This window comes from Paroedura picta, chromosome 16, assembly GCF_049243985.1.
Source record: "Paroedura picta isolate Pp20150507F chromosome 16, Ppicta_v3.0, whole genome shotgun sequence".
Lineage (NCBI taxonomy): Eukaryota > Metazoa > Chordata > Lepidosauria > Squamata > Gekkonidae > Paroedura > Paroedura picta.
The window spans coordinates 17982252-18009952 of record NC_135384.1 but is presented as its reverse complement, the minus strand read 5'-3'; the positions used below and the strand labels follow the sequence as shown (position 1 = coordinate 18009952).

The following is a 27701-nucleotide window of genomic DNA, read 5'->3' as shown; positions in this document are numbered from 1 at the left end:
ATGAGGTTGAACGCAGAATGGGGAGGAATTGGCTGCCATGTAATCTCCCCTAAGAAGAGTCTCCAGTCTGATTTTCCCCTTCACATATCTGAAGACATGGCTGTTGAAAGCTCAACTGTAACCACTATGCCACAATTCCCAAAGGTCAGTCCTCTCCCACACTCAACTAACATTCCATTTCTCCACTCCCACATTTGTCACCATGCCACCCCCACCCCCACCCCCCACACACACACATTCAACCCCATGCCCTTACAGACTGGACCACCCCTCCCCTTACTCTTCCCACTGCCAAGCTCCAGCGCCCTTTGTTCTAAAACCTACAAAGTCTCGAGTGCCCGTCCATGCCACAACCCTCTGCAATCACACACCCTCATGCCCAGCCACACAACCACAACCCAAACAACACACCCATGCACCCACATGTCCTTCCAGAATCAACAACTCCTGACTTACTTTTACCACCCCCACACTCTAGCGCCCGTTGTATTCCTGAAGACAATGGGCTGTGCCTCTAGTAACTATATAATCCAGTTAAATACATCTACTTCCTAATGTATACGTTTCCTAGTCGTTTAGAAATTGCTGAAAGACCAACACACACAGGTTTGTGGTACTGAGACATTAGTGGGTTTACTGTGGTATCATCTTTCATCACTTGCAAGATTAGCCATATGCAATGTTTTTTTTTTAAAATGGGAATTGCATAATATTGCTAAGTTGTAGTAAATCATGCACATTCTGCTGCTCAAAGACACAGTAGTCCAAGTGAGGCCTTTACTCTGCTCTGGTTTGGCCTCATTTGGAGTACCGTGTTCAGTTTTGGGCACCCCAGTTGAAGAGGGATGTAGACAAACTGGAGCGTGTCCAGAGGTGAGCAACAAAGATGGGGGGGGGAGGGTATGGAGACCAAGACGTATGAGGAAAGGTTGGGGGAGTTTGGTCTGTTTAGCCTGGAGAGGAGACGACTGAGAGGGGTTCTGATAACCATCTTCAAGTATTTAAAAGGCTGCCATGTAGAGGATGGAGCAGAGTTGTTCTCTCTTGCCCCTGAGGGATGGAACAGATCCAATGGGATGAAATTAATCCAAAGGAAATTCCGTCTGAACATCTGGAAGAAATTCCTAACAGCGCTTTCTCAGTGGAAAAGGCTACCTCAGGAGGTGGTGGGCTCTCCATCTTTGGAAATGTTTAAAGAGAGGCTGGATAACCATCTGACGGAGAGGCTGATTCTGTGAAGGTTCAAGGGGGTGGCAGGTTACAGTGGCTGAGCGATAGGGTTGTGAGTGTCCCTTCCAACTCTGACTCTGATTCTATGATTGCTCAAATACACTTCTCCTGCTGAAATACATGTATGTGCATGTACCTACTTTGTTGCTTACAGGAACATAATCTGATGTTTAAAGTACCATACTAACTAGGGTCCATTAATACTGATGGATTTAGAATAGTCTGGTTGTTTACTATTAAAAGCCTACATAATGCAGAAATCAGCTTTGAGGATTTGACAGCATCAATATAGGTGCAATTTTTTGAATTACATCAATATTATTTTGGAATTGGACATCCCCCCCCCCCAATATTTTGAGTACAGTTGAGAGGGGGGGGGTTGGGAATGTTCAGCCTGGAGGAGAAAAAGTTGAGAGGGCACATGATAACCCTCTTTAAGTATTTGAAAGGTTGTCACTTGGAGGAGGGCAGGGAGTGGTTCCTCTTGGCAGCAGAGGTCAGGACCCACAGTAATGGGTTTAAACTAGGGCTAGATTCACAGTCAGTTTTTCAGCTGTGGAATCAGCTGAGGTGGTGGTGAACTGGTGGTGAACTGGCAGTCTTTAAGCAGTGGCTGGGCAGATACTTATCCTGGATGCTTTAGGCTGGTCTTTCATTGAGCAGAGAAGCTATGTGGTAATATACCTCTTCCCAAGACGTTTCTGAACCCACGCAGAGGCCCTTTCCTTTAACTACAGCAAACTTGATCAAACCGGGGGGGGGGGGGGGTGAGTGCCTTCCAGGCTAGAAAGCGCGACTTTGGCAGAGCCTTGATCCCCTTGGGCATCTGATTCTGAGCAATCCGGGACTCCGCACCCCTTGGCCTGGCGGAGGGGCGGGGGTCTCTCCAGCCCCCCAGGCGAGCGCCTGCAGGACGCGAAGGGAGGGGGCTGGGGCTGGGGCTGAGGCGGAGGCCGGTCGGGCTTCAGCAGCAATTTCCAGGCGCTCCGGAAGCGGCGACCATCAGCCGCGGTAAGGAAGCCGAGAGCGGCGCGAGGGATTTCGGGAAAATCCTTGTCGGGATGGAGCCGGCATGGCCAGCTGGGGGGCGCGTAAGGCGGGTCGCTCGCGGGTAGGGCAGCCGCTTGTCCGGGGAGGGCGCATGGAGAGCAGGAGGAGGAGGCGGGGGCTGGGCAATCCCCCCCAAGCGGGCTGGCAGTGAGGTGGGGGAAGCGCCCTGGGCAGGAGGATGCTCTGGGCGGGGAGATGCCCACGAACCAGCTGCAAAGTGAGTATGGTCCCGGGGGGGGGGGGGGTCGGGTCGGGGCGCCTGGCGGGCAGCCCTTAGGGTTGCCAACCTCCAGGTGGCATCTGCAGATCTCCTGCTATTATAATTGATGTTCAGGAGAAAATGGCTGCTTTGGGGGTTGTGTGTGGGTGGGCTTTATGGCATCATACCCTGTTGAAGTGCCTCCCTTCCCCAGGCTCCGCCCCCAGAATCTCCCGGTATTTCCCAACCTGGAGCTGACCTAAGTGGGCCTAAAGGAAACGGACACCAAGAAAGCCGAGGACTGGTATGGATTTTACTGTATATGAGGGAGCTGGAGGGCAACGGAGGGAAATGGGAGGTCGAAGGAGGCCCTGGTAGGTTCTTGCAGAAGCTGGGTAACGGTTTAGCACATAGGGTGCTTCCCTGGATAGATTTCCAGTTGAAGAGGTGTTACAAAAGGGCCAAGGTCCTAGCTGCCAGTCAGAAGAGATACTTATCTATCTGCCTGCCTTCTGTCAGAAGACGTTGAAGAGTTGGTTTTTATATCCTGCTTTTCGCTGCCTGAAGAAGTCCCAAAGCAGCTTACAATCGCCTGGCCTTCCTCTCCTCCCAACAGGCACCCTGTGAGATAGGTGAAGTTGAGAGAGCTCTGTGAGAACACCATCATCAGGACTGTGACTAACCCAAGGTCACTCAGCTGGCTGCATGTGGAGGAATAGGGAATCTGGTTTTCCAGATTAGAAACTGCTGCTCCTAACCACTACACCAAGCTGTTCTCCAGCCATCATCTATTATCGATCTTCTATCATTTATCTATCTAATTTTAATCCCATCCTTTCTCCAAAGACCTTTCTTCATTTATCCTCCAGACCACCCTATGAGGTAGGCTAGCCTGAGACAGTGGAACTGGCTGGCTGGTCACTCAGCAAGATTCCATAGCAATGTGCAAATTTGAATCCAGCGGCTAGTGTGTTCACACTAACCATATGAGGAAGAATGTTTTGGGCTGGTGGATTAGCAGGTGCCAGGAATGTTCGGTTGGTCAGAAGGGGAATAGTTCAGAAGGAGCAGTAGGGTCCTGGTGTAACTGGGATGGCTTAAAGCAGGCCTCTATCTGATATGTCTGGGGAGATGTATCAGCCCGTATATAAGTCCGTAGATTGGGGACCTCCAGGAAAGTCCATGGTTGCTGTGCAATGGCAAACTAACTTTGTCTTTTGCCTTGAAAACCCTACGGATCATCATAACTCAGCTGCAACTTGACAGTCTTTTCCACCCACTACCTTATATTTTATTTCCCCAGAGCTGACTGCCTAACATCACTCAGGAGGGTTCCAATGAACTTTCTTCCTGGCTTTGCTGGTGGGACAGGTAGGTAAATGGCTAGTAGCTAACTCTTGCTGGGGAGAAGGGGTCCTGTTTGGGAGGTGGGGGGAGGAATTGGTCTCTGTACAGCTTGCCACTGGGCCCAGAGGGCATCCCTGCACTGGATACTATTTATAAACCCTTCTGTGATGTTTCTGGTGAAGCTGAGAGTGATCAATGATTCACTGGCAGGAGGGAGATTTGTGTTTGGGGTGGGGGGTGTTGAGAGGTCTGGGAGGGAACAGTAAACAAGCGGATTTATTTATTTAATTAACTAATTATTGAGCCAGTTGTCAGTGGGCATTTGTTTCCAGAGGTAATCCTTATTTCTTGGCTTCCTGATGTAAAGAAAGAGGTTTGGGGCTTAATATCTATATGAATGAAATGAAAGGGCATTTCTGAAAAGGGAATCTGAGAATGTTAGAGTGCCTGGATAGGGTTTTGAACAGAAATGCTTAGGATTGCTGTCTTAGCCTTTTTAGTTTCATGTCCCCAAAGGGGCATGTATCTTCTTAAATCTAATTCTATGGAGGCAATTTAATGACCACATTTGTTGTCACTTGGAAAACTCTCCTAACCTTTGAAAATGAAAGCACTACGTGAAGAAAACCCTTTCATGAGGGGCTATTTTTCTGATAGAAATCACCTTCCTTAGCCCTCTGAACAGCATTCCTTTTATACCCTGTCTTTCTCCCCAATGGGGACACAAAATAACTTTCATTGTTCTCTCCATCTTTTTATCCATCTTTTTTTTTTCCTCGCAAGAACCCTGTGAGGTTGATTCAACTGAGAGTATGTGTTTGTGATGGTCTGGAGGCTGTCCTAGCCCCAAAACTGCCATTTAGCTGTTCCATCCCTGGGTCTATGGGAGTCCTGCTGGAATGCCAGAGGGAAGCTAGGGTTGCTGGCTCTGGTTTGGGAAACACCTGGAGACTTGGGGGTGGAGCTGGGAGTGGGCGGGATTTGGGGCAGGGAGGGACATCAGTGGAGTATATTTCTGTGGAGTCCTCCCCCCCGAAGCAGCCATTTTCTTCAGGAGAGTTGATCTCTATTGCCTGGAGATCAGCTATAATTCCAGGGGATCCTGAGGTCCCTCCTGGGGACTGGCATCCCTAGGAAGCGCAATGGCATCATGGTTATTCCTGCATAGTGCAGGGGTTGGACTAGATGATCCAGGAGGTCCCTTCCAATTCTTTGATTCTGGCAGTCTTCTTTCAGATCTGCCTCAGGGAGAAGACGGTGATAGTTTTGGGTCTATCATCAAGAGAGCAGAGGAAGCTTTGCTTGGTCGTTTGACAAGGCAGCTGAACTCTATTTCTGGAAGAGAACAGAATAGAAAGACAGCAGTTTTTTAATGCTCTGCTTTCATTACCCAAAGGAATCCCAAAGCAACTTACAAACACCCTTCCTTTCCTATCTCCACAACAGACATCCTATGAGGTAGGTGGGGCTGAGAGAGCTCTGAGAGAACTGTTCTGTAATAACAGCTGTAAGAGAACTGTGATTGGCCCAAGGCCCAATGGCTGCATGTGGAGGAGTGGGAAATCAACCTCGCTTCTCCAGATTAGCGTCCGCTGCTCTTTAACCACTGATCAGTGAAATGGCAGCCAGAGTACCAGGTTGTGAGGCCTGGCTCTGATGATGAGCAGACCTTGTACCAATCAGTCTGAGTTAGGGCTGGGTGCTTTGGCCGCCAGACAAGCATCTCTCAAACAAATAAGTGATCCACAGCTTGGCAGTGCAGAAGCTTAACTGAGTGTTTAGAGCGGCAGTTAAGAACTTTAGAAAGATCAAATTAGAAATGAGCATTTCCTGATATTTTCACAGTCAGAGTGGTTCAGCAGTGGAATAGGCTGCCTAAGGAGGTGGTGAGCTCCCCCTCACTGGCAGTCGTCAAGCAAAGGTTGGATACACACTTTTCTTGGATGCTTTAGGATGCTTTGGGCTGATCCTGCCTTGAGCAGGGGGTTGGACTAGATGGCCTGTATGGCCCCTTCCAACTCTATGATTCTATCTCACTGTTGGCAATTTTGTGGATTCAGAACAAACCAGCAAAGTACAACAGGAGGTGTGTTAACAGGCAAAGCAGCAGGTTTGTAACTCAGGAGTTATAACAAATGAGAGTCTGTGGGGGTTAATTTTGAGCTTGAAAATGCAGGGGTGAATATTCCAGACCAGATAGGGATGGGCACAAACCTAAAAGGTCCGGTTTGGGGTTCAGGGCAGCCCCTGAACTGAACCAAGTTCAATGACCTTGAACCAAACTGAGCTGGTCCAGTGGGTTTGGTTTCCCCTTTTCTCCCAGCTGTGGCTTTCCGTGGTGGGGATAAAGGGGAGGGGGGATTGCCTGGGAAGGGTTAAATGGCTGGCATCCATTTAAACTGTCTGTTTTGCTTCCTCCCTGCTAGAAGCGGCAGTGGTGGTGGTGGGAATTGTGAGAGTCCAGCTCCCAATAAGAAGACTGTTTTGAGAATCTCTTTCCCAAATACCAAAGTATGACAGCAAAAATTCCTGGATCTGACTATACTTTACAAAAGCAGCTACAATTCACACATAAGGCAAATTATTTAGGATGAAAAACAAAAAAAACCACAACAAATGACAAAAGCAGGGATACATGGGGCCATTCTGCACGACTTTAATGTAGCAGAAGTCTTACCTTTGGTAAACGCTACTAATTCAAGGTTCCGCATGACGTCGCACCCAATCTGTAACACTCCTGCAACACTCCCAAAAAAGCGCTTCGTTGTAGCGCTTTTCAGGAAATCGGGAAAAGTGGATTTCCCCCGAGAAAACCGCTACTCTTCTGCGCACAAGCTGCATCAACGAAAGGCATGTGCATTCTCAATGTAGCGGTAGAAAGAAAGTCTCTCCCCCGCTCTCGCCACTGAACTTCTGGCAAAGCGATCACCATTTTATTCCCCTTAAGACAGGGAAAGCAACGAACGTGTGAGGCTTCTCCGGCTAAAGTCCCTCCACAGAAGTGATTAAAAGTTAAACAAAGCTCCCTACCTTAAGTGTCTTTAAAGTTCCCAAGCACAATACAGCCCCTTGTTCGACACTGCACATAATTTCGGCCACAAATCTCACCCATGGGGGAGGGATTTTTTTTTTAAACTTGAGCCTGTAAACGATTAAGTGCCAGCTCCTATACCTGCGGAAAAGGTCTTTCTGATACATTGAAGGAACGAATAAGCGTTGCTACAGGTGTTTTTAAAAAAGAGTTCTTAAAGGGAAACACAAACACAACAGTTAATTGGCTGTTAAGGGGTGGGAGAAAGCGTGGAAAAATATTGCCTCCCCTATTGCGATTTCGGCGAGACCGGAAACTTATGTGTTATGAGAACAGCGCCAGTGGGAGAGCCTTTTTTCGCTAGAAACGGCTGTATGCGTTACCGCGATCTGCCGCTTTTGCCTGCAGCGCTTTTCAATAGCGCACAGATTTAGCCACATTGCTCTTTGTGCGGAATGGCCCATGGTTTTGACAGGAGTGAAACGGAAGAGTTTAATGGCTGCCAGCCATTTCAGCCAACAGAAGAAGTGTAGGAGTAGGAGCTGGTTCTTATATGCTGCTTTTCTCTACCAAGAGGTGTCTCAAAGTAGCTTACAGTCACTTTCCCTTCCCACAACAGACACCCTGTGTGGGAAGTGAGGCTGAGAGAGCCCTGATATTACTGCTTAGTCAGAACAGCTCTTATCAGTGCTGAGCCCGAAGTCACCCAGCTGGCTGCATGTGGAGGAGCAGGGAATCAAACCTGGCTCACCAGATTAGAAACTGCTGCTCTGAACCACTACACCAAGATGGCTCTCAAGGTGACAAGTAGAAACCATGCTGTTCAGTTGCTAGGAGTAATTGGCCCCAAACAGCTGAACTGGACAAAAGCCCAATGAATCTTCAGGGGAGGTGCCTTCCCCGAACATTGATTCGGGTAATCTGAACCAACCCAAATTTGTGCTGAAATTTGGAGCGTGGGGAGGGTCATGCCCATCCCAACAGACAATATTCAAAAAGCAAACCTTTGAGAATGAGGTGCAATATTGTAACTGGATGTTCTGAGTTCTGGGCTAAAGCAGACATGACTTTGAGATGGTGGGGAACAAGGATTCTGTCACTATATGAAATGGGGGGAAACTCCCCTGCTTTAGCCTGCTGCACACCTGTCTCCCTTGCCTCAGGGCTTCCTCCCACCCTCTCTTTATCCTCTTTCCATGTGCAGGGTGTGTTTTGAATGGGTACTCTACCAGCCACAGCCTCAGCCCTACTAGTGGAAACAAGTTCAACTTGTTTTGAGATAAGTTATTTGGACACAAAGATTTCCGAGAACACAGTCTTTGGCAGAAGCTAGAGCGACCAGGTGAGGGTTTCTTCTGATGTGGAGCAGATCCAAACCCTTGCCCAGGTAGGAACGGGTACGGAGCTGTAGGATCTACAGCATGGCACACTGTTGCTGGTGGCTGTGATGACAGTTGTAAATGGGATTGTAGAGGCTGCTGGCGGAATTACTTGGGGATTTTCTGAGAATTGTTTTCTTTAAGGACCAGATAATGTAGGGCTGTAATTCAAAATCTTGGGAAGAGCCGTGGGGGAGGGTCTATTGAGCAGCTGTGACAGTGAAGGGATTATGAGCCAAGATTTTACTTTCTCTATGGATAAGTGTATGGACTCCTGGTTTGGAGGGAATTCCACAGCACACAACTGATCTCTGCTTTCAGAAATGGGGTTAGCTTAGGTGACTTGTAGAAAGATGTAACTTTCTTGCAAGACTCTTGGGTTATCTGATGGGGAACAGACTCTCACAAGGGGCTGATCAGCTGAGTTCCTGTATTCCATAGTTCAGAAGGGACAAATGTAAAGTTCTGCATTTAGGTAGGAAAAACCAAATACACCAATATAAGATGGGGGAGACTTCTCTTGGCAGTAGCATGTGCGAAAAGGATCTAGGAGTCTTAGTAGACCATACATTGAACATGAGTCAGCAGTGTGACTTGGTGGCTAAAAAGGCAAATGGGATTTTGGGCTGTATCAAACGGAGTATCGTGTCCAGATCACTTTACTCTGCTCTGGTTTGGCCTCACTTGGAGTCCTGTGTTCAGTTTTGGGCACCCCAGTTGAAGAGGGATGTTGATAAACTAGAACGTGTCCAGAGGAGGGCAACAAAGATGGTGAAGGGTTTGGAGACTAAAGACATATGAAGAAAGGTTGAGGGAGCTTGGACTGTTTAGCCTAGAGAGGAGGCGACTGAGAGGGGATCTGATAACCATCTTCAAGTATTTAAAATATGGAGGATGGAACAGAATTGTTCTCTCTTGCCCCAGAGGGACAGACCAGAACGAATGGGCTGAAATTAATTCAAAAGAAACTCCATCTAATTATCCGGGAGAAGTTCCTGACAGTCAGCGTGGTTTCTCAGTGGAACAGGGTTCCTCGAGAGGTGGTGGGTTCTCCATCTTTAGACATTTTTAAACAGAGGCTAGATAGCCATCTGACGGAGAGGCTGATTTTGTGAAGGCAAAGGGGTGGAAGGTTACAGTAGGTGAGTGATTGGGATGTGAGTGTCCTGCATAGTTTGTAGTCCATGAACATCTGGACTAGATGATCCATGAGGTCCCTTCCAACTCTATTCTATGATTTTATGATTCTAAGTTTGGGGTGCAGCCCATCTCTTTCCTGGTTCTTCTGATTCTGTAATTTTGTATAATTATTTTGTATATTCATTATTTTGATTCAGTTTCCTGACTGAGAAAATGAGATTCATGAGTGGGAGGCTGATGGAAAGGTGTCTCAAGGAAAGAAAGAGATTTCGAAATCAAATTAATTTGAGAGGTTTTTTTTTCTTCAGTTCATCAACATTACTTCCTCATAGAGTAACTTTTTCACTAGTTGAGGGCCAAAGACTTGATACCAGTGAAGAACATGAATCCAGTCCAAAAGAATCCCTCGCTTCACTGTGAAGCAGAGATAATTTATGGAGGCCTGATTCTACATGCATCCACTTTCAGAGGTAAAGGTAGTAGCTGCTAGAGACTTTTTGTAACTTTTGTAACAATGTAACTTTTTGGTTGTTGCTCCTTGAATTTGGAACTCTCTCAGCATAGGTGATTATCCAGTAGCAACTTTAAAATGCTTGGTGGGTAAGAGCAAAGCTTCTAATCTGGAGCACCAGATTTGATTCCCCGCTCCTCTACATGCAGCCAACTGGATGACCTTGGGCCAGTCACTGGAGTCTCAGAATAGTCTCATCCCCACCTACCACACAGTGTGTCTGTTGTGGGAAGAGGAAGCGTAGACAACCGTAAGCCACTTCAAGACCCCTTCAGGTAGTAAAAAGCAGGGTACCAAAAACTAGCTCTTCTTCTATCAGCTGAGATTTTAATGAAACACTGAAAATAAGTTAACTGAGAGAGTTTCAGGCACTTTCGGCTACACACAAACAAAAAGTGAGGAAATATGTTGCGTCATGTTCAGCTGTAAGCAAAGACAGAGTTGCTGGTGACTAAGTTACCAGCCTTTGTTTTCCTTTAGTGTTCACTTCTAACCTGGCACAGAAATATTCTTAAATTCTGCAAGAACCAGGAATGGGACAGGGCAATATCATTGGAACAAGCCAAGCGGAGGGGTATTTGGGGGGGTATTACAGACTTTCAGCCTTTATTCTGTGCATTGAATCCTGAGCTGTTTATTGGTGCCCGATACAGTGTTTGCATAAATGTCAGCCATTCCCGGGCTGCATTAATGCTTCTAGAATGGTACTAACTAGGGCTGCCAGCTCTGGGTTGAGAGGTACCTGGGGATTCTGAGGATGGAGCCTGGGGAGGGCAGGGTTTGGGGTGGGGAGGGACTTCAGCAGGTTATAATGCAATCGGGCCCGCCCACCAGAGCAGCCATTTTTGACAGGGGAACTGATCTTTGATGTCTGGAGATCAATTGTAATAACAGATTTCCAGGTGCTACCTGGAGGCTGGGAACTGTAGCACTAGTTATGGATGATGGAGGCTTGGTGGGAAGGCCAGAGGATGGGATTGGGAGGGTATACAAGAATCCTTGGAGGTTCTTGGAAAAGGAAGTGGAGGGAATCAGGAATTACAGGAGTGGAGGCAACACATTTGGGAGTCATTTTGTGGGGGAAAGTGAGCCTTCTGCAAGCTCTCTGTGTATCCAGCTTACCAAAGCTTCTATCTGGATTCATCTGAATTTTGCAAAATTCCCGGGGTGGGAGAAGAACAGCTTGAGCAATGTAACTATAGTCGCTTGACATTTCACCTATATACCTGTGTTCCTCCCTTCCCAAACCGCTATGGAAGGCCTGGAGGTATCAGCAAAGACAGGGCGTGTGAGTGTAAGTTATTCACCTCAGTGCTTCTGGGCTTAGCAACTTCCCTATTATGGTTTATGTGACAAGTCTTTAACAGAGAAGGGCCATTATATATTCTTCGGACATTAGGTCTGGAGATCAGAACATGCTAATCTCTTCATGAGAGCCAGCTTGGTTTCGTGGTTAAGAGCAGCAGCCTCTGATCTGGAGAACTGGGTTTGATTCCCCACTCCTCCTCCACATGCAGCTAGCTGGGTGACCTTGGGCCAATAACAGTTCTCTCAGAGCTCTCTCAGCCCCATGTGTCTGTGGTGGGGAGAGCAAGGGAAGGCGAGTTTAAGTTGCTTTGTGACTCCTTCGGGTAGTGGAAAGCAAGGATCCAAAAACAACTTTTCCTCTTCTTCTGCTTCATTGAGCAGGCTGTGTAATAAACTTGGTATCACATAGCAGTTAGGACTGTAAGGCCATCCATTGTATTTGTGTGTGTGTGTGGGGGGGGGATAAAGAATGCATGTGTTTCTGGAAAGTTCTTCCAGAACTTCTAGGATGTGTCTGGCAGGGGCAGTCATCTTATTGGAGTACAAATTCCCCCTTCCCTTACACAACCCAAACTGAACCAAAACACCATTTGAAAGGAGATCACATGACCTTCCCAGCTTCATCGGCCCTGGATGACCAGGGTGCCTCACATTCTGTCCCCAGAGCCCCTCCCCACATTGCCTTGAACTGGACTCATATGGGGCTCCTGAGATTTTTACAGGTTGGGCCTCATGGTGTAAAGGTAAAGGTATCCCCTGTGCAAGCACCAAGTCATGTCTGACCCTTGGGGTGACGCCCTCTAGCGTTTTCATGGCAGACTCAATACAGGGTGGCCTTGCCAGTGCCTTCCCCAGTCATGACCGTTTACCCCCCAGCAAGCTGGGTACTCATTTTACCGACCTCGGAAGGAGGGAAGGCTGAATCAACCTTGAGCCGGCTGCTGGGATTGAACTCCCAGCCTCATGGGCAAAGCTTTCAGATGGCTGCCTTACCACTCTACGCCACAAGAGGCTCTTAGAGGTGTGGCAGTCTGTAAATCTTAATTAGGAATGGGGTTGGCAGTCTCCAGAATGCCCTTCCTGGAGCACCTTCACTCTAAGTTCTGCATCCTTCTGTGACAGGATAAAAGCTCTGTGAGGGGAAAAACTGTCCGAGGCCACACTGTCCCCTTTTTCAGTAAGCAAACAGATCAGCCTCTCTTTTCACTCTGAAAATGGTAAACAAAATTTGAATCTTGTTAAGTAGAGAATGATTTATGGGTGTCCCCCCCACTTGCCAAATTGTGCTTGAAAGAGACTGCAACAACAACATGAAATCTGTATGAACACAGTAGCTGAGGTGAAGTCCTACCTGTAGGCCCCTGACTGGCTCGAGGAAATTAGGAAATCAGCCTCTGCTGTCTGGTTGGATCAACACCAGCTGTCCATGGACAGCATCTCCTGCAGAAGACGTACCCTATAGACTCACGTATAAGCCTAGTTTTTCAGCACCTTTTTTCACACTGAAAAAGCCCTCTTCGGCTTATACACAGGTATATACGGTAGTTGAAATAAAAGCCTGCTCCAGCCAGCCAGTCGTTGCATTGCCTTTTGCAAATGTGTACTGCAGCTTGTAGGGCATCAACGGTTTGACTGAACGGTTTTTTTTTTCCTTTTGCCTTCTTCCTCTTCTTAATCACTTCTTCCAAACTATTCTTTTGGTTTCTGTGGGTGGGGTGGGGTTTGGGGGAGCTTTGGGATTTACTGTTTCTTTCTCCTAGTGTTTCTTCTTTTATCTGAGGGACAGCAGAGCAGTTCTGTCAGAGCTCTTTCAGGGTGTCTGGCATCAAGAGAGGAAGGGAAGACAACTGAGACTCCTTTGGTTAGTGAAAAGTGGGGTACAGAACCCAGCAGCTACTCATCCTCTTGACTTTTCTGTATTTGTTGGGTGGGGGGAGGCCTGTGATGATGGCGCATTTCCCACCCTCGGCTTATTTGCGAGTCAATAAGTTTGCCCAGATTTTGTGGTAAAATTAGATGCCTCGGCTTATATGCAGGTCGGCTTAGATGCAAGCACAGCTATGAAGGGATCTTCCTACAGTTTTTAAAAATGGAAATATATTATAGAGGAGGATTTTTAAAAAATCCCCCCTGGACTTCTCCCATCATCAGTAAGTCAGCACCTTGAAGCTGCCAGTCAGAAGTAGGGTCAGAGGCGGGAGGGTCTAGGAAACAAAGGGAAAGAGCAAAAAATTTAATTGATTAGAAGGATTCTGCTTGAAAACATATGTGTCCTATGTGGTTTTGTTTGTGTAAGATGTGAAAGCAAAGAGCATGGGTCAGTCTGTTAAGTGTTTGTAGGCACGAGAACTCATACCACGAATAAAATCTTGCTGGTCTTAAAGGTGCCACTAGACTCAACTTTGTTCTGCTGCTTCAGACCAACATGGCTCCCATCCTGAATCGAAAGTAAACCTTTTGTAGGAAAACATAATGTGTGAAAGGGCATATGGTGGCATCTAAATAGGTAGCAGGCTAACTGGCCTGATTTCATAAATGTAAGAGCTTGCTGCATGTTCAGAATTTCTGCACACCTTTCAAGGGTTTTGTGAACTGCTCCTCTGAGAATTAGATAACGTGGGCTGGTCCGAGCAGCTTCCTACACAAATAGATGACCTGAATTGGAGTTCTGGTTCCTCACAGTCTTTAAGGAGGAAATTCCTGTTGGACAAGCACGGTAGGTGTGGGAAGCAGCCCTATCTCCAAGCTAGCACAGTTATTGTGTTTCTAAGCCCCATTGCAATAATGTGTTTTTCTGTGTTGTATTTCCTGGTTAGCTAGTCTTACAGATCAGAATGGTATCTAAAGATTGCAGAGAGGTGACATTTATTTTAATAGTAGTAAAATGTTATTGTAATTGGCCAATTACAATCACAATATACAAATAACCATAAAAAGAAAAAACACACCATAAAATACTACAAAAAAACAAGCACATAATAATTAAAACTCTACCATTATTTCCCAATCTCAGAGACAAGTATCCATCTTACAGCATCTACGTTAAAATAAATAGAACTCTATCTGTATTTCCTTAATTTTCTATTTATTTAAATATTTATACTTCACTTTTCTTCCCAACATGGTCCCCAGCATGGTCCCAAAGCAGTTTACAATATCATTCTCCCCTCCTTCTCACAAAAGCAACCCTGCAAGGTGGGTTTGGCTGGGAGAGCATGACTGGCTCAAGGTCACCCAGTGAGCCTCCCAGACTTCCCTGTGCAAAATCTAAACCAGTTAGGATCTCCTTCTGATCTTGTCAGTGGGCAAGAGTTGATAAGAAGGCCTTGCCAAAGTTAGGAACAATATAAATCCCAAAGGCGTTTTCCATGGTGGAGGATGTGATCAGCCACCCCTAGCAAAAGGTATACAGGTCTGTTTCCCTTCTCAAAAAAAACAGGAGTCCTGGATCACAGCTTTCACTCACCTTAACCCTACAGTCATCATGTAGCAAATCTTAGCTATTTTTAAAGCTTCTGGTTGTGCAGACCCACTCCAAGATGACCATATTTGCTTGTGTCAGAGGGGGTGGGGGGTGGGAAACCACATCAGTTTCTTCCTTTGTATTCAAACCCAGCTGCATCCGGTCCTTGGCAGGCAGTGCATGGAAGATTTTAACCAATTAGCATCCCGTTTTTATGCTCTGCTGGTTTTTACAGCACACATTGAGATGCAGCTGCTTCTGGGGTAGGGAGTATCAGCGCATACGAGAGCACCAAAGCATGCAAGAATGAGCACTAAGAAAGGATTGTGGTTAATTCTTTGCATAGCACTTGCTGCTCCTTATAATAACATTGTAGAGTAGATTCTTATTTATTCCTTCTTCTTTTTTAGTTCCTGCTGTTCTTATCTGTGGCAACCCAAACACAGCTTATTGCCTATTTTCTCCATCCTCCACCTTATCCTCACAATAATAACCCTGTGGGTAAGTTAGGATGAAAGACTGTGATGGGTCCAAGACCATCCAATGAGCTTCCCCCGTCAGTGCAGGGTTTCAAATCCAGTTGCTCCTGGTCCTAGTCTGCCACTGTAACCACTACAACACACTGGCTCTCTTACTGTCCTTACTATTCCCATTTGCATAAGGAAAACAAACCTCTCTGGAAATCCCTGTCTGCTAAAGAACTGATTTCAGCAGGCTCTCTGCCCCACAAAAGCAGACTCCCAGGGCTTGCTTCTCTAGGGCTGCAGAGAATTCATATAGCAAGACACTCAAGTGGACTGCAGGGTACTGTCTGCTTGGTCATCACAAGCCGCTATAGAGCCACAATTTTTGGAAGGATTTGCTGTTGGTATGCATGCATTGATACCAGTCTCCAGGTGGGACTTGAGGACCCCCCAGAATTACAGCCCATCTACAGAACACAGACATCCTTTTCCCTGGTGAATATGGCTTTGGAGGGTTGATTCTAGGGCACTGTCTTGCACTGAGGTGCCTGTCTCCCCAAGGCTGCTTCACTAACTCCAGGAGTTTCCCAACCTGAATGTGGGAACCGTCCCCTGCCCCACCCATGGCCAGGTAGGACCTGGCAACCCTATGCATAGAGCAAAAGGATGCCCTTTTGGAAGAGGAGTCAGACAGCAAGAAGTCTCTAAGCGATGGGAAGAATTCTTCCATGTTGTTCCTCTCTATAGTACACCACCTGGTGTTTGGCTTGTTTCTTATCCTTATTTATTTTTTTAACTGTTGCCCATGTTCCTGACCTTGACCCCACTGCTGTCATAGTTCTGGCTCCCTCCCTTCCTGTCACGTGTTCATTGGGTCCTATGCAGGGTCTGGAAAGGTTAAAGACTGCTGTTCTAAGGGGGTGTAGACTTGTATCTGGGAGGTCCCCCATCTGTTCCTCTCCCTTTGTGAGCCAATTCCAAAAGGAATGGAAAAGAGGCCGCAGCTCTTGCCTGCTAGAATGACTCATAGATTTGATTAGGCAAGCGGGGGAATTGCATTTGCCTTTTTGGTGGCCAGGGCCAAGATTCTTACCCTCAAAGCCAGACCCAGGCGGGGAAGCTGTGGCATCACAAACCCTGCCTTTGTGGAACCTGAAACTCCAAGTATTGAGATGAACATCTCTGAACTTGTTGATTAGGCTGTTGAAATTGTGAGAACAACAAGATTGCGTCAGACCTTTGTAAGCAGGGAATCCAGGTCAAAGAGCATCAACTTTTATCCAGTTGGGATCCAGCCAGGACACAGGAGTCGTTCACACCCTGTCTTGTAGTTGAATGTACATTTTACAACTGCTGTCTTGGGGCCCAGCCCCTGCTGTTTCTTCTATGGGGTCTACAGCATTTTCTGCTGATACTTCCTTTTCAGCCCTAGCAGACCACCAGTCCAAATGTAAGGTTGTCAGCACAGCACAAGCTGTAGGTGATGGACCCAAGATTCGGCTGCTTTGGCGGCCGTTCCCTCCGGGCACAGCCAGCGTCGCACCGCGGGGGGGGGGGGAGGGCGGTGCTGTGCCTGCATGGTTGCGCCCGTTGTCACGCCGCTGCCAGCACCACCCTCCCCCCCGCAGCACGGCACTGGCTGCGCCCAGAGGGAACGGCTGCTTTGGCGGCCGAATCACACAACCCTAAACAGGACATACTCCAAACAGGGAGGTCAGCTGCCAACCTCTTTCCAGTGCCTGCAGTTTCCATCCCAGAAGGCAAATGACAGCCTCTTTCTTCCTGACAGTGGACACTTCAGCTGCCCAAGCGGCCATCAGGGTGCGTGGTGACATGGCGGCACTTCTGGGGCATGGGGCATGATGACGCCAGTTCGGGTGATGTCAGAGGGCGTGGTTATGCAAATAGGTTAATTAGTTGCAAGGTGGTGGGCATGGTTATGCTCATTATAATATGTGTACCCCTTTACTACTACTAATGTATCTCAAAGTGGCCTATGAACTACAAGACAATACAATGACAATAGGAATCAACTTATCTAATGGTAAAGTGGATTAAAGTGGATTACAAAAGCAGCGAAAGCAACACCATCACAGAGAAGGGAAACCCCACCCCTCCATTCCATCTACTTTTTAGATATGCAGAAAGCCACTGAAAGAAAGGGGGGGATTACGCTTCCCCCCCACTTGTGTTTGCTCAGAATATTCTTGCTGTCTTCTGGTTCGAACACAAGTCCAGTGGCACGTTGAAGCTAGCACAGTTTATTCCATCATAAGCTTTCACAAACTAGAGTTCATTTCCACAAATGCCTCCTCTACATCAGATTCTTGCATCTGATGAACTGAGCAGTGACTCAAGAAGGCCTCATGCTGGGATAGATTTTGTTAGTTGTCAAGGTGCCCATGGACTCTTGTTCAATTTTGCAGGAGCCGCCTAACACAGCTGCCCCTCTGGAGTCGTCCACTTGCATGGTGTTTGTTTGAGGGCCCATCTGGTTGTCCCAGCTCATCCTGTTGACTTTGTGATGGAGAGAGGATTTGAACCGGTTGTCTCCTCGATCCTAACTCTTCAACCATTACATTACACTGAATATCTTCGAGGTCTATTTGAGTCAATGGCTGCATACAGCTCTCTGGAAGGACTTAAAACAGCCAGAAGAACTAGGAGTGAAGATTCCTGACATTCCTAATTGGCAGTGCTCTGTCATAAGTAACTGTGCCATGCTTCCTTTCCCACCAATTCAGTCGCCCCAGTTGTCTGGGAGGCCTTCCAAAGGTGTTGTGTTGGCACTTGGTGTGAAACGTTGCAATCTAGTATGGGGATCTCCTAGAGTTTTCCTGGGAATGTCGTGCAAAGAACTCTCAGAATTCCATGTGATAATTCTGTGGGAAATGGTAAGGTGGAGGACCTGCCAAGAGGAAGACAGAATCCCGAAATCTTGCCAGTTGGTATCCCCCCGGCTATGGTATGATTGGCAAGATGCCACTGGAGTTAACCATAGTCCTTGTTGAGACTGGCATTCTCCAGAGGAGAAAGGGGCCTGCATCACATACCCAGATGTTCCCCAGCAATGGCTTGAGCACTCCTTCCTAATCCAGAGATAGTATGACTGTCCTTTGATCCTTTCAGTCCTCTTCACTCACATTTCATATTGTGACCTCACACTGGCATTGGCCATGAAATCAGCACAGTGGTGGGGGGCAGTGTAAGTTTGCTTAGAGCTGGAGAAGGGAGCCCAGAAACAGCATCTGCAGGACTCCATAGCTTTAGAGTATCCCAAAGGGCGGTCCAGATAGCAGGCAGATTTGAGGAACCAGTATGCCTGGATTTTCTTGCAGGGAACAATAACAGTCAACTGGGTGGAGGCTGTAACTAGGAACAGATTTCTGACTTCTTGGTAAGAGATAGAATTTGAATTTGTACCAGGAGAGAGAATTCCTGGTGTTGCAGTTGCAGCACCTCAAGGTGTTCATGCCTTGCATTTGGGGTGGAGGTTTGAGATTGCCTGCTTTCTCTTCAAAGCTCTTTAATTGCCTGGCAACAACCGTCTGTTGCTATAACAGCCAAAAATGCAGTCTCACCTTGGTAATGTGTGGGAAGTGTATGGCAAATCTTATGCAGAAAGCCTGCATCTTTCCCATGAAGTTGACTTTGCTGTTTGTATCCTTTGCAAAAAACCAAAAGGGCGGCTCCAGATGTTTTGGGGCCGTTAGCCTGATGCTAAAAGCCATTGTCTATGAAAGGTAACCTGACCTGTTGGTAGTTTATCTTTCTCAGTACTGAGATGAGCTTACTCTGGGATGCACATTGGGACACAAATAAATTCCCATCTTCAAGTATAGGCTAATGGGGCCAGAGTGGATAGTTCAGACAGGTAGGGATTGTTAGGAAGAGGACGGAGAATAAAATGGCCAACACTATAATGCCCTGAATAGATCTAGGGGGCAGCCTCATTTGGAATACTATATACAGTTCTGGTCCCCATATCTCAAAAAGCACATTGTGGATTTGGAGAAAATACAGAACTATTTCTGGCTAGAGTGTTGGAACACATGGTAGAGGTTTATAAAATTAAGCGTGAGATGGAAAGAGTTGACAAAGAGAATTCCTCTCCCTCTCCCAAAAGCTGATGGGCAGTAGATTCAGGGCAGACAAAAGGAAATACCACTTTACACAGAGAGGGATTAAAGTGTGGATTTTGCTACCAGAGGATATACTGGGGGCCACAAGAATAATCAAGTTTAAAGGGGGATTGCATCAGTTAATGGAGGGGTGGTCTCTCAGTGGCTACTAACCATGCTGACTAAAAGGAACCTCTGACTAGAGGGAATTGCAGAGCCAGGACACAACATCAGAGGAAGGCCTCAGCCTCTATGCCCAATTGTTGGCCCTCCAGAGAAACTGGGTGGCCACTGTGGGAGACAGGATGCTTGACTAGATGGATTATTGGTCTGACCCAGCAGAGTTTTTCTTATATTCTTATGGATTTAATTTTTAGCGGGGATTGTGCATCTCTTTCAAAGACGACATGAACACTCCTTTTTTCAATGTGTGTCACTGAATGACAGCCATCTAATCTCGATTAGATGTTCTCCATCTAATCTCGATACCCCATACTTTTTTATTGGAGTGCTGGGGATTCTAGCATCCTTTTCACTTCTTTTTTCAGTCTGCTATTTTTTTTAAAAAAAATTGTTATTAATTATTGTTACACAATCCACAGTGGACATGCAGTCTCTGCCCCCAAGATGCATACAGTCTACAGGGGGCGGGGGGCACCTAAGAGAGAAGCAAAAGAGCTTTCCTCTGGTAGAAGAGGCACGTGCCACCAGGGGAAGGGTCTGGAACTGCAATGCATTCATCCAGCCCCATGTGTTGGATCAAGAAGGGGAATGAGCTCTGAGGAAGATATCGCATGCACTGAGGAAAGGAAGCAGTAGTTGTGGTAAAGGAGGGTTTGGATTTGGGAGGGGTTTAGAAGAGGGGTCAGAGAGTTAAGATGCTGAGTTATGCACATTTGCCTGGATATGCTCTGAGTTACCTCATTGTGACTTCTTTGAAAATGACGCATGACCATGGCTGTCCAGAAGACACTAATCAAGCATTTTAGTGTCATACATAAGCTTTTGTTTGATCCTGCTTCAGCTTCAGTCTCAGAGCTATAGATTTGGCTTAGCTTTCTCGTTTTTACAGTTGCTATTGGGGGCCCACAAAGAATGGTAAAATTATGTACACCAGCATGGGGAAGTGGTTAAGAGCAGTGGGCTCTAATCTGGAGCACCGGGTTTGATTCCTCCTCCTCATGAAGCCATCTGGGTGAATTTGGGCTAGTTAGAGTTCTCTTAGAGTAGTTCTCACAAAGCAGTTCTGTTAGAACTCTCTCAGCCCCACCTGCCTCTGTTGTAGGGAGAGGAAGGGAAAGGTGTTTGGGACTCCTATGGGTAGTTAAAAGCAGGGTATAAAACAAAACCCAGCTCTTCTGTTTTGTTCATAAATTATACTTCATTCTGTTTCTAGTAGATTCTTTTTCATTGTTTAATAAAAGTATCATAGAATTTATGATTCTGTGATTCTAGGTGAAAGAAATAATGGCTTTGGAAACTACATGTGGCCACCTGTGGTTAACATACCCTCTGGCGGTGGCTTTTCTCTTTACAGTAGCGAGTATGTGCGTAATTGGGGCACATGATACCTCTTGCCAGTCTGGTGTACTTTCTTGCCCAGAAAAAGCAGGTTGCAAAGTTTGTGTCCCATCATTGTTGGGGAAACCAACTGAGAAAATTCCTACCATGAGCCAGCTTTGTATAGCAAAAGACATGAAGAGAAGTGTTCAAATACAGCTAGAGAGCTTAGTTTCCCTGAAAACTTGCCCAAGCTCAACATCAAATATTCTTTGGACCCATCGTGAAGGAAAAAATCTCATCCTGAACCAGAAACAGAGAGAATTACAATAGCTGCTCTAGTTGGTTGATTCAGAAAATGGGTATCCCGGTGGCTAAATCCTCTGCAGTTGAGAGTGTGAATTAATGAGAGACTGGTTGTTCTGGGTTTTCCAGGTTGTGTGGCCACGGCCTGGTAGTTTTAGAATCATAGAATGATAGAGTTGTAAGGGCAGACAAAAGGAAATACCACTTTACACAGAGGGATTCAAGTGTGGGTCATCCAGTCCAACCCCTGAAGAATGCAGGAAATTCACAACTACTTGCCCTAACACAGTGACCCCAATTCCATGCCCAGATGATGCCCCCCCCAAAAAAAAACCCAGAATCCCTGGCCAGTCTGGCCTGGAAGAAATTTGCCCCCTGATCCTAAAGTGGCATTCGGCATTTCCCTGGGCATGTAAGAAAGGGCCACAAGAGCCAAGCATGGACACAGTCCCTTCTGCCCAGCCAGATACAATCTGCCTAAGTGTCAGGATTGCTGCTGAATCCTGCCATGAGTTAGCATGAGTCTCTCCATGATTATTTGTTTAACCTTTTCCTTGCTTTGTACTTTAGGCCCCAGGCCCATATATTATGCATGCATGCTTGCTTGAAACGGAAACTATGTTGTGCGCCCTGTTATCTCAGAGAGCTGGGAATTATTTGTCTTTTGAACCTCTTGGCCGGTCTGCCTTTTGTAACCATAATATCTTATCTTGTCTCCGGAGAAGACCAAGGACGTGCGAATTGTAACACTGTGTTTTATGGCACCTGTTGACTCCTTTCCCCCTCCCTTGGGAACTTTCAAGTTTTAGGCGGGAGAACTGCCTTGATAAGGGAAGGCAAATCTGTCCTCAGGCAGATTTGACTTTTTTAGCTTAGGTGTATGAAGTAACTTCTCAATAAACGCTTTCTTTAATAAAGAAGCTTGTTGTGAGTTCTTACAACGCTTGACACTAAGTTCACAGAATCAGCATATCTGTTAGATGGCTCTTTAGCCTCTGTTTAAAAACTGCCAAAGAAAGAGAACCCATCAACTCCTGAGGAAGTCTGTCAGGAACTTCTTCTGGATGTTTAGCCAAAATTTATTTTGAATTAATTTCAGCCCATTGGTTCTGGTCTGATCCTATGGGGCAAGGGAGAACAACTCTGCTCCATCTATTTGACAGCCCTTCAAGTACTTGAAGATGGATATCATATCACCTCTGGTAGTTTTAGTCCTTGAGGTTTTCCCAGTACCTTTGGCTGGCATCTTCAGAGGTAGAACATGACAAGATGCCATTTCCTAGTTTTGAAGATTCCAGTTACTGGAGGGACATCAGAAACTACCACGGCCACACAACCAGACCATGGTTGCAAGAATCAGCTGACTCTACCCATGACAGCCTTTGCCAATTCGTTAATGAAAGATTATTTGGCAAATGAGAAAAGGAAAAGGTTCCAGAGGAGCACTTATGGTCCTGGCTGGATCCATGAATCGAAGCATTAGGATCTTTTTCAGTCTTTCCAATGCCGGTTGGATCCCCTCTTTCCACCTTTGCTAGTTATGCTCCCAGCAATGTTCAATCTGGATTTATGTGATTTTCTTCTGTGTCTTCCCTTAGCTAACAAGCTAGAACCCACTCAAGATGGCAGAAGCTCACCAGGCTGTGGCCTTCCAATTTACTGTCTCTCCAGAGGGCATTGACCTTCAGCTGAGCCATGAAGCCCTCAAACAGGTCTACCTGTCAGGCCTGCGATCCTGGAAGAAGAAAATCAACAAATTGCGGGTAAGACAGGGATGACTGGTGGATCCTGGTTTACTCCTGGGACTCAAAGGTTGTTTTCACCCAGAAGTATTCCTCTGTGTTAGAATCATAGAAGAATAGAGTTGGAAGGGACCTCCTGGGTCATCTAATCCAACCCCCTGCACTATGCAGGACACTCACATCCCAATTGCTCATCCACTCTATCCAGCCACCACCCTGAACCTTCACAGAATCATCCTCTCTGTCAGATGGCTATCTAGCCTCTGTTTAAAAACTTCCAAAGATGGAGAAATCACCACCTCCCGAGGAAGCCTGTTCCACTGAGAAACCACTTGGTCAATAACTTCTTCCAGATGTTTAGAGAGAGTTTCTTTTGCATTAGTTTCATTTCATTGTTCTGGTCCATTCCTCCGGGTCAAAAAAGAAAATCTCTGCTCCATCCTCTACATGGCAGCCTTTAAAATACTTAAAGATGATTATCAGATCCCCTCTCAGTTGTCTCTTCTCCAGGCTAAACAGACCAAGCTCCCCCAACCTTTCCTCATACGTCTTGGTCTCCAAACCCCTCACCATCTTTGTTGCTCTCCTCTGGATACCCTCCAGTTTGTCTACATCCCTCTTCAACTGGGGTGCCCATAACTGAACATAGTACTCCAAGTGAGGCCGAACCAGAGCAGAGTAAAACTGTACCATCACCTCCTGTGATTTGGACACAATACTCCATTTGATACAACCCAAAATCCCATTTGCCTTTTTAGCCATTGAGTCACACTGCTGACTCATGTTCAATGTATGTTCAATGTAGGTACTAAGACTCTTAGATCTTTTTCGCACATACTACTGCCAAGACAAGTCTCCCCCATCCTATATTGGTGTATTTGGTTTTTCCTACCTAAATGCAGAACTTTATATTTGTCCCTATTTAATTTCATTTTATTTAGTTTAGCCCAGTTCTCGAGCCTATCAAGATCATCTAATGGATCATCCTGTATTCTGATTCGGTCTTCTGTTCTGTTTTCTACCCCTCCCAGTTTAGTATCGTTCCCTTCTACAAAACAGGAACAGAGAGCCAGCTTGGTGTAGTAGCTAAGAGTGGTGAAATCTAATCTGGAGAACTGGGGGCCATTCTGCACAGAAAAAAAGCAGCGTTAGTCCAGTGCAATGGCATAACGCTAAAAAAACCCCACAACTCCCAGAAGTCCATCTAGCACTTCCTGCCATTTCGCATGCCTGCTTGAAATGGCAGAAGATAAGAACTTGTTATACACACTTCTCTCTTCCCCCTGTCAATGAAGACAGGCAGCCAATCACCTTTCTCCCTCTTTTAAAGGGACTGCAAGCTATTTTTTAAAAATGACTTCTGCATTTAAACGCATTTGGTTCCTTTTACTGCAAGCCCTCTTGCAATCCGGAGCCTTGAAGCTTTTTAGAAAATTGGGATTTTTATTTTTATTTTTTTGGTGGGGAAGAGGCATGCTTTATGGGCAGATTGGTGGGGAAAAAAGTTTATTTTGTGCTCTGCTTGGGCGATTGTGTTTCTATTCGTTGCTCCAGGCAGTTGTGTGTTTTTTTTTTAAAGAAAGCCCCATTCTGGGTCAAGAGAGAGGGAGGTGGGCTCAAGGGTGGGCACTGGAGCTGGAAATCTTGCTACTTCAGCCACTTAACTCATATGCCACGATTGATACAGTTAGTGAACTGGAAGCTCCGTGGCCGTCAAGGGGGTTAGTGTTTGATGGCTTCAGGCGGCTCTCTGTAACCGAAGTGGACAAGTTACTGGGTTCAGTGAGGGCAACCACTTGCCCCTTGGATCCCTGTCCGTCCTGGTTGCTCAAATCGGGCGACCAGCGGATAGGAGGCCCCTTGAGGGAGATTGTCAACCTCTCCTTAACATCTGGAGAGTTTCCCAAGGGGCTTAAGGAAGCAGTGGTACGCCCCTTACTGAAAAAGCCATCATTGGACCCGCGGAACCCCGCCAGTTACCGCCCAGTTTCGCATTTGGCGTTTCTGGGTAAGGTGATAGAGCGGGCCGCAGCGGACCAACTCCTAGGTTTCTTGGATGAAACTTCGGCCCTCGACCCATACCAGTCTGGCTTCCGCCCTGGCCACGGGGTGGAGACCGTGCTGGTCGCCCTCATGGATGATATCCGGCGCCAGCTGGATCGGGGCGGCTCCGCCATTCTCGTGCTTCTAGACCTGTCAGCCGCATTTGATGTGGTCGACCACGAGTTATTGGTACACCGCCTCGCCGGAGCTGGAATAAGGGGGACTGCGCTTCAATGGCTGGTCTCCTTCCTCCAGAACCGGACGCAGAGGGTTGCGATGGGGGAGAGTTTGTCGAGCCCTTGTGAGCTCCCTTGTGGGGTTCCGCAGGGGGCGATACTCTCTCCCACACTTTTTAACATCTATATGCGCCCTCTAGCCCAGCTGGTCCGGGGCTATGGGCTGGGTTGCCACCAATATGCGGATGACACCCAGCTCTACTTCCTAATGGACGGCCGGCCGGACTCCACCCCGGATACATTTGCCAGCTGTTTGGAAGCGGTAGCTGGATGGCTCAGGCAGAGTCGCCTGAAACTCAACCCCTCCAAGACGGAGGTCCTGTGGCTGGGCAGAAGAGGGCAGGACCAGGAAGCGCGCCTCCCATGCCTGAACGGGGTGCAATTAACACCTGCACCAGTTGCCAGGAATTTGGGAGTGACATTTGATGCCTCCCTCTCTATGGAGGCTCAGGTCACCAATGTAGCTCGGACAGCATTTTTCCATCTTCGCCAAGCCCGGCTACTAGCGCCCTACCTGTCCTCGGAACACCTGGCCACAGTGATCCATGCAACGGTCACTTCCAGATTAGACTTCTGTAACTCGCTCTACGCGGGCCTTCCCTTGTCTTTGACTCGGAAGTTACAGCTGGTCCAAAATGCGGCTGCCAGGGTCCTCACTAGAACACCTTTGAGGGCCCACATTCAGCCGGTGCTTCGTCATCTGCACTGGTTACCAGTCTGTTTCCGAATCAGATTCAAGGTATTGGTATTGACCTTTAAGGCTATACGCGGTCTGGGTCCCATCTACCTGCGGGACCGCTTGGTTGCTTATGCCCCCCGCAGGGCACTCCGCTCTGCGGGTATGAATTTACTGGTTGTCCCGGGCCCACGGGATGTGCGCCTGGCCTCGACCCGGGCCAGGGCCTTTTCAGTCCTGGCCCCAACCTGGTGGAACGAGCTCCCAGAAGAGCTAAGGGCCCTGCAGGATCTACCAGCTTTCCGCAGGGCCTGTAAGACGGAGCTCTTCCGCCAGGCATATGGTTGAGGCCAGGGCAGCTCTCCCACTAACCCATCAGAGGATCCCCTCCAATATTGAGATCTCTAACACCGAGACCATGGTTAGATCTATTGTATTGGTGCCACCCTCTTCTGAACATTATTCTCTCCACCAGGCTGAACTAAGATCAGAATTGTGACCACCGCCGCTATATGTTATGTTATATGTAACTTTTAATTGGGGTTTTTATGGGGATTTTATTGTATTTTAACTATTTATGTTGTAAACCGCCCTGAGACCTATTGGGAGAAGGGCGGTCTAGAAATTAAATAATAATAATAATAATAATATGTCTTATACGAGTGTCTTGCTGGCTGTTGTCATCATGCTAGCGGTACTTCTCAGGAGTAATCCAGTTTCATGGATTCCCCTGCAAGCGCTTTAATATGGAGGATGTTGCTTTAATATGGAGGGTGGGATTTAATCCACCTTCCAACTGATGTCATCTGGAGATCAGTTGTAATCCCAGGAGATCTCCAGCTACCACGTGGAGGTGGGCAACCCTAAGAGTTAGGCTAAGAGAAGCAAAATTCTATTCAATGAGAACCTGGAATATGGGAATCCACATTCCTTGCAGAGAAGGAGAGCTTGGCCAAGTCAGAGCAGGAGGTTCTGGCAGCCAAGACTGTGACATTTTATTATTAGGCCTCTTGGAAGTCAGCCAAAGGTTATTTGGAGGATGAAGCACATGGGATATTGTTTCTTTGCTTTGCAATAATTAAAGATCAGTAACTGCTGCAACCCAGGAAGTGAATCTAGGAAAGCCACGCTGCTCTCCAGTAGAACGATGGCGCTAATAATACTGATCTAATAAAGAAGGTTGCGGCGAAGATAACAACTGAGAGAATTTGTGGTAGCTTCATAGCCAGGGGCTACTAATCAGACCTTCCTTTCCCTCTTGCTTCTGCCATGAATCCATTAGATGGCCTTAGGCAACCTTCTCTGTCACAGCCCCCCCCCCCCATACACACACACACACACTATAATTACAGCATGGCAATAATACAAAGTTGCCTTCCAGGGTTACTCTATCAAGAACTGAAGTGAAATAGACATGCTAGGTACTGTTCATTATTAAGTGCTTTTGGCACCTGGAGCTGCTATGTAAATCCTTTGCCTTCAGAAAAACACATATTCAAACCTGCCACCCATAAAACACAATGAAGGAGCAAGGGAGCAGGGAACTGCACTGTACCGCCTGGGGGCCAATGTGTTTTATGAAATGCGTTTATTCTCCCCAGTGGAGATCCCAAACACCTTCTATTGTTCCCTTCTCTTCCATTTTATCCTCAAAATAACACCATGGAGCTGGGGAGGCTTGGGAGTCTCTGGTGGCTCCATGCAATGAGCTTCCATGGCAGACCCAATCCGATATTCCAACCACCGCACTCTATCAAACGCTTTTAAGTGATACTGAGTATACCTTGGATGGGACAGGCCCAGCTTTTCTGCTGGTAAAGATTGACCCCCCCCACTGGTTGTGCTGTGGATTAGGGGGACAGACGAAAGCTATGGAGCAAGACTGAGTGAAAAAGCAGGAAGGATCCCGCCCTTCATTAGACATGGAGCTGTAGCTTTGTAGAGGTTTGGTGGAG

At 47.0% G+C, this 27701-nt stretch overlaps 1 protein-coding gene across 7 annotated transcripts in view; it reads left to right on the top strand.

Annotated features, from left to right (window-relative positions):
* The first annotated feature begins 2181 nt into the window (after positions 1–2181).
* The window catches only part of CPT1C (carnitine palmitoyltransferase 1C), a 55725-nt gene continuing 30205 nt past the window's right edge, over positions 2182–27701 (top strand). Inside the window, exons 1-4 of one of the 7 annotated variants that reach the window (XM_077314080.1) lie at positions 2182–2241; positions 2694–2783; positions 3783–3850; positions 22648–22812. In XM_077314080.1, the coding sequence (XP_077170195.1) occupies positions 22672–22812 (141 nt within the window). In that variant the 5' untranslated portion in view covers positions 2182–2241; positions 2694–2783; positions 3783–3850; positions 22648–22671. Of the gene's footprint in view, positions 2242–2347; positions 2498–2693; positions 2784–3782; positions 3851–8158; positions 8245–18333; positions 18520–22647; positions 22813–27701 lie in introns of those variants that run through there. The other 6 variants (XM_077314079.1, XM_077314081.1, XM_077314084.1 and 3 more) reach the window with 6 other exon arrangements.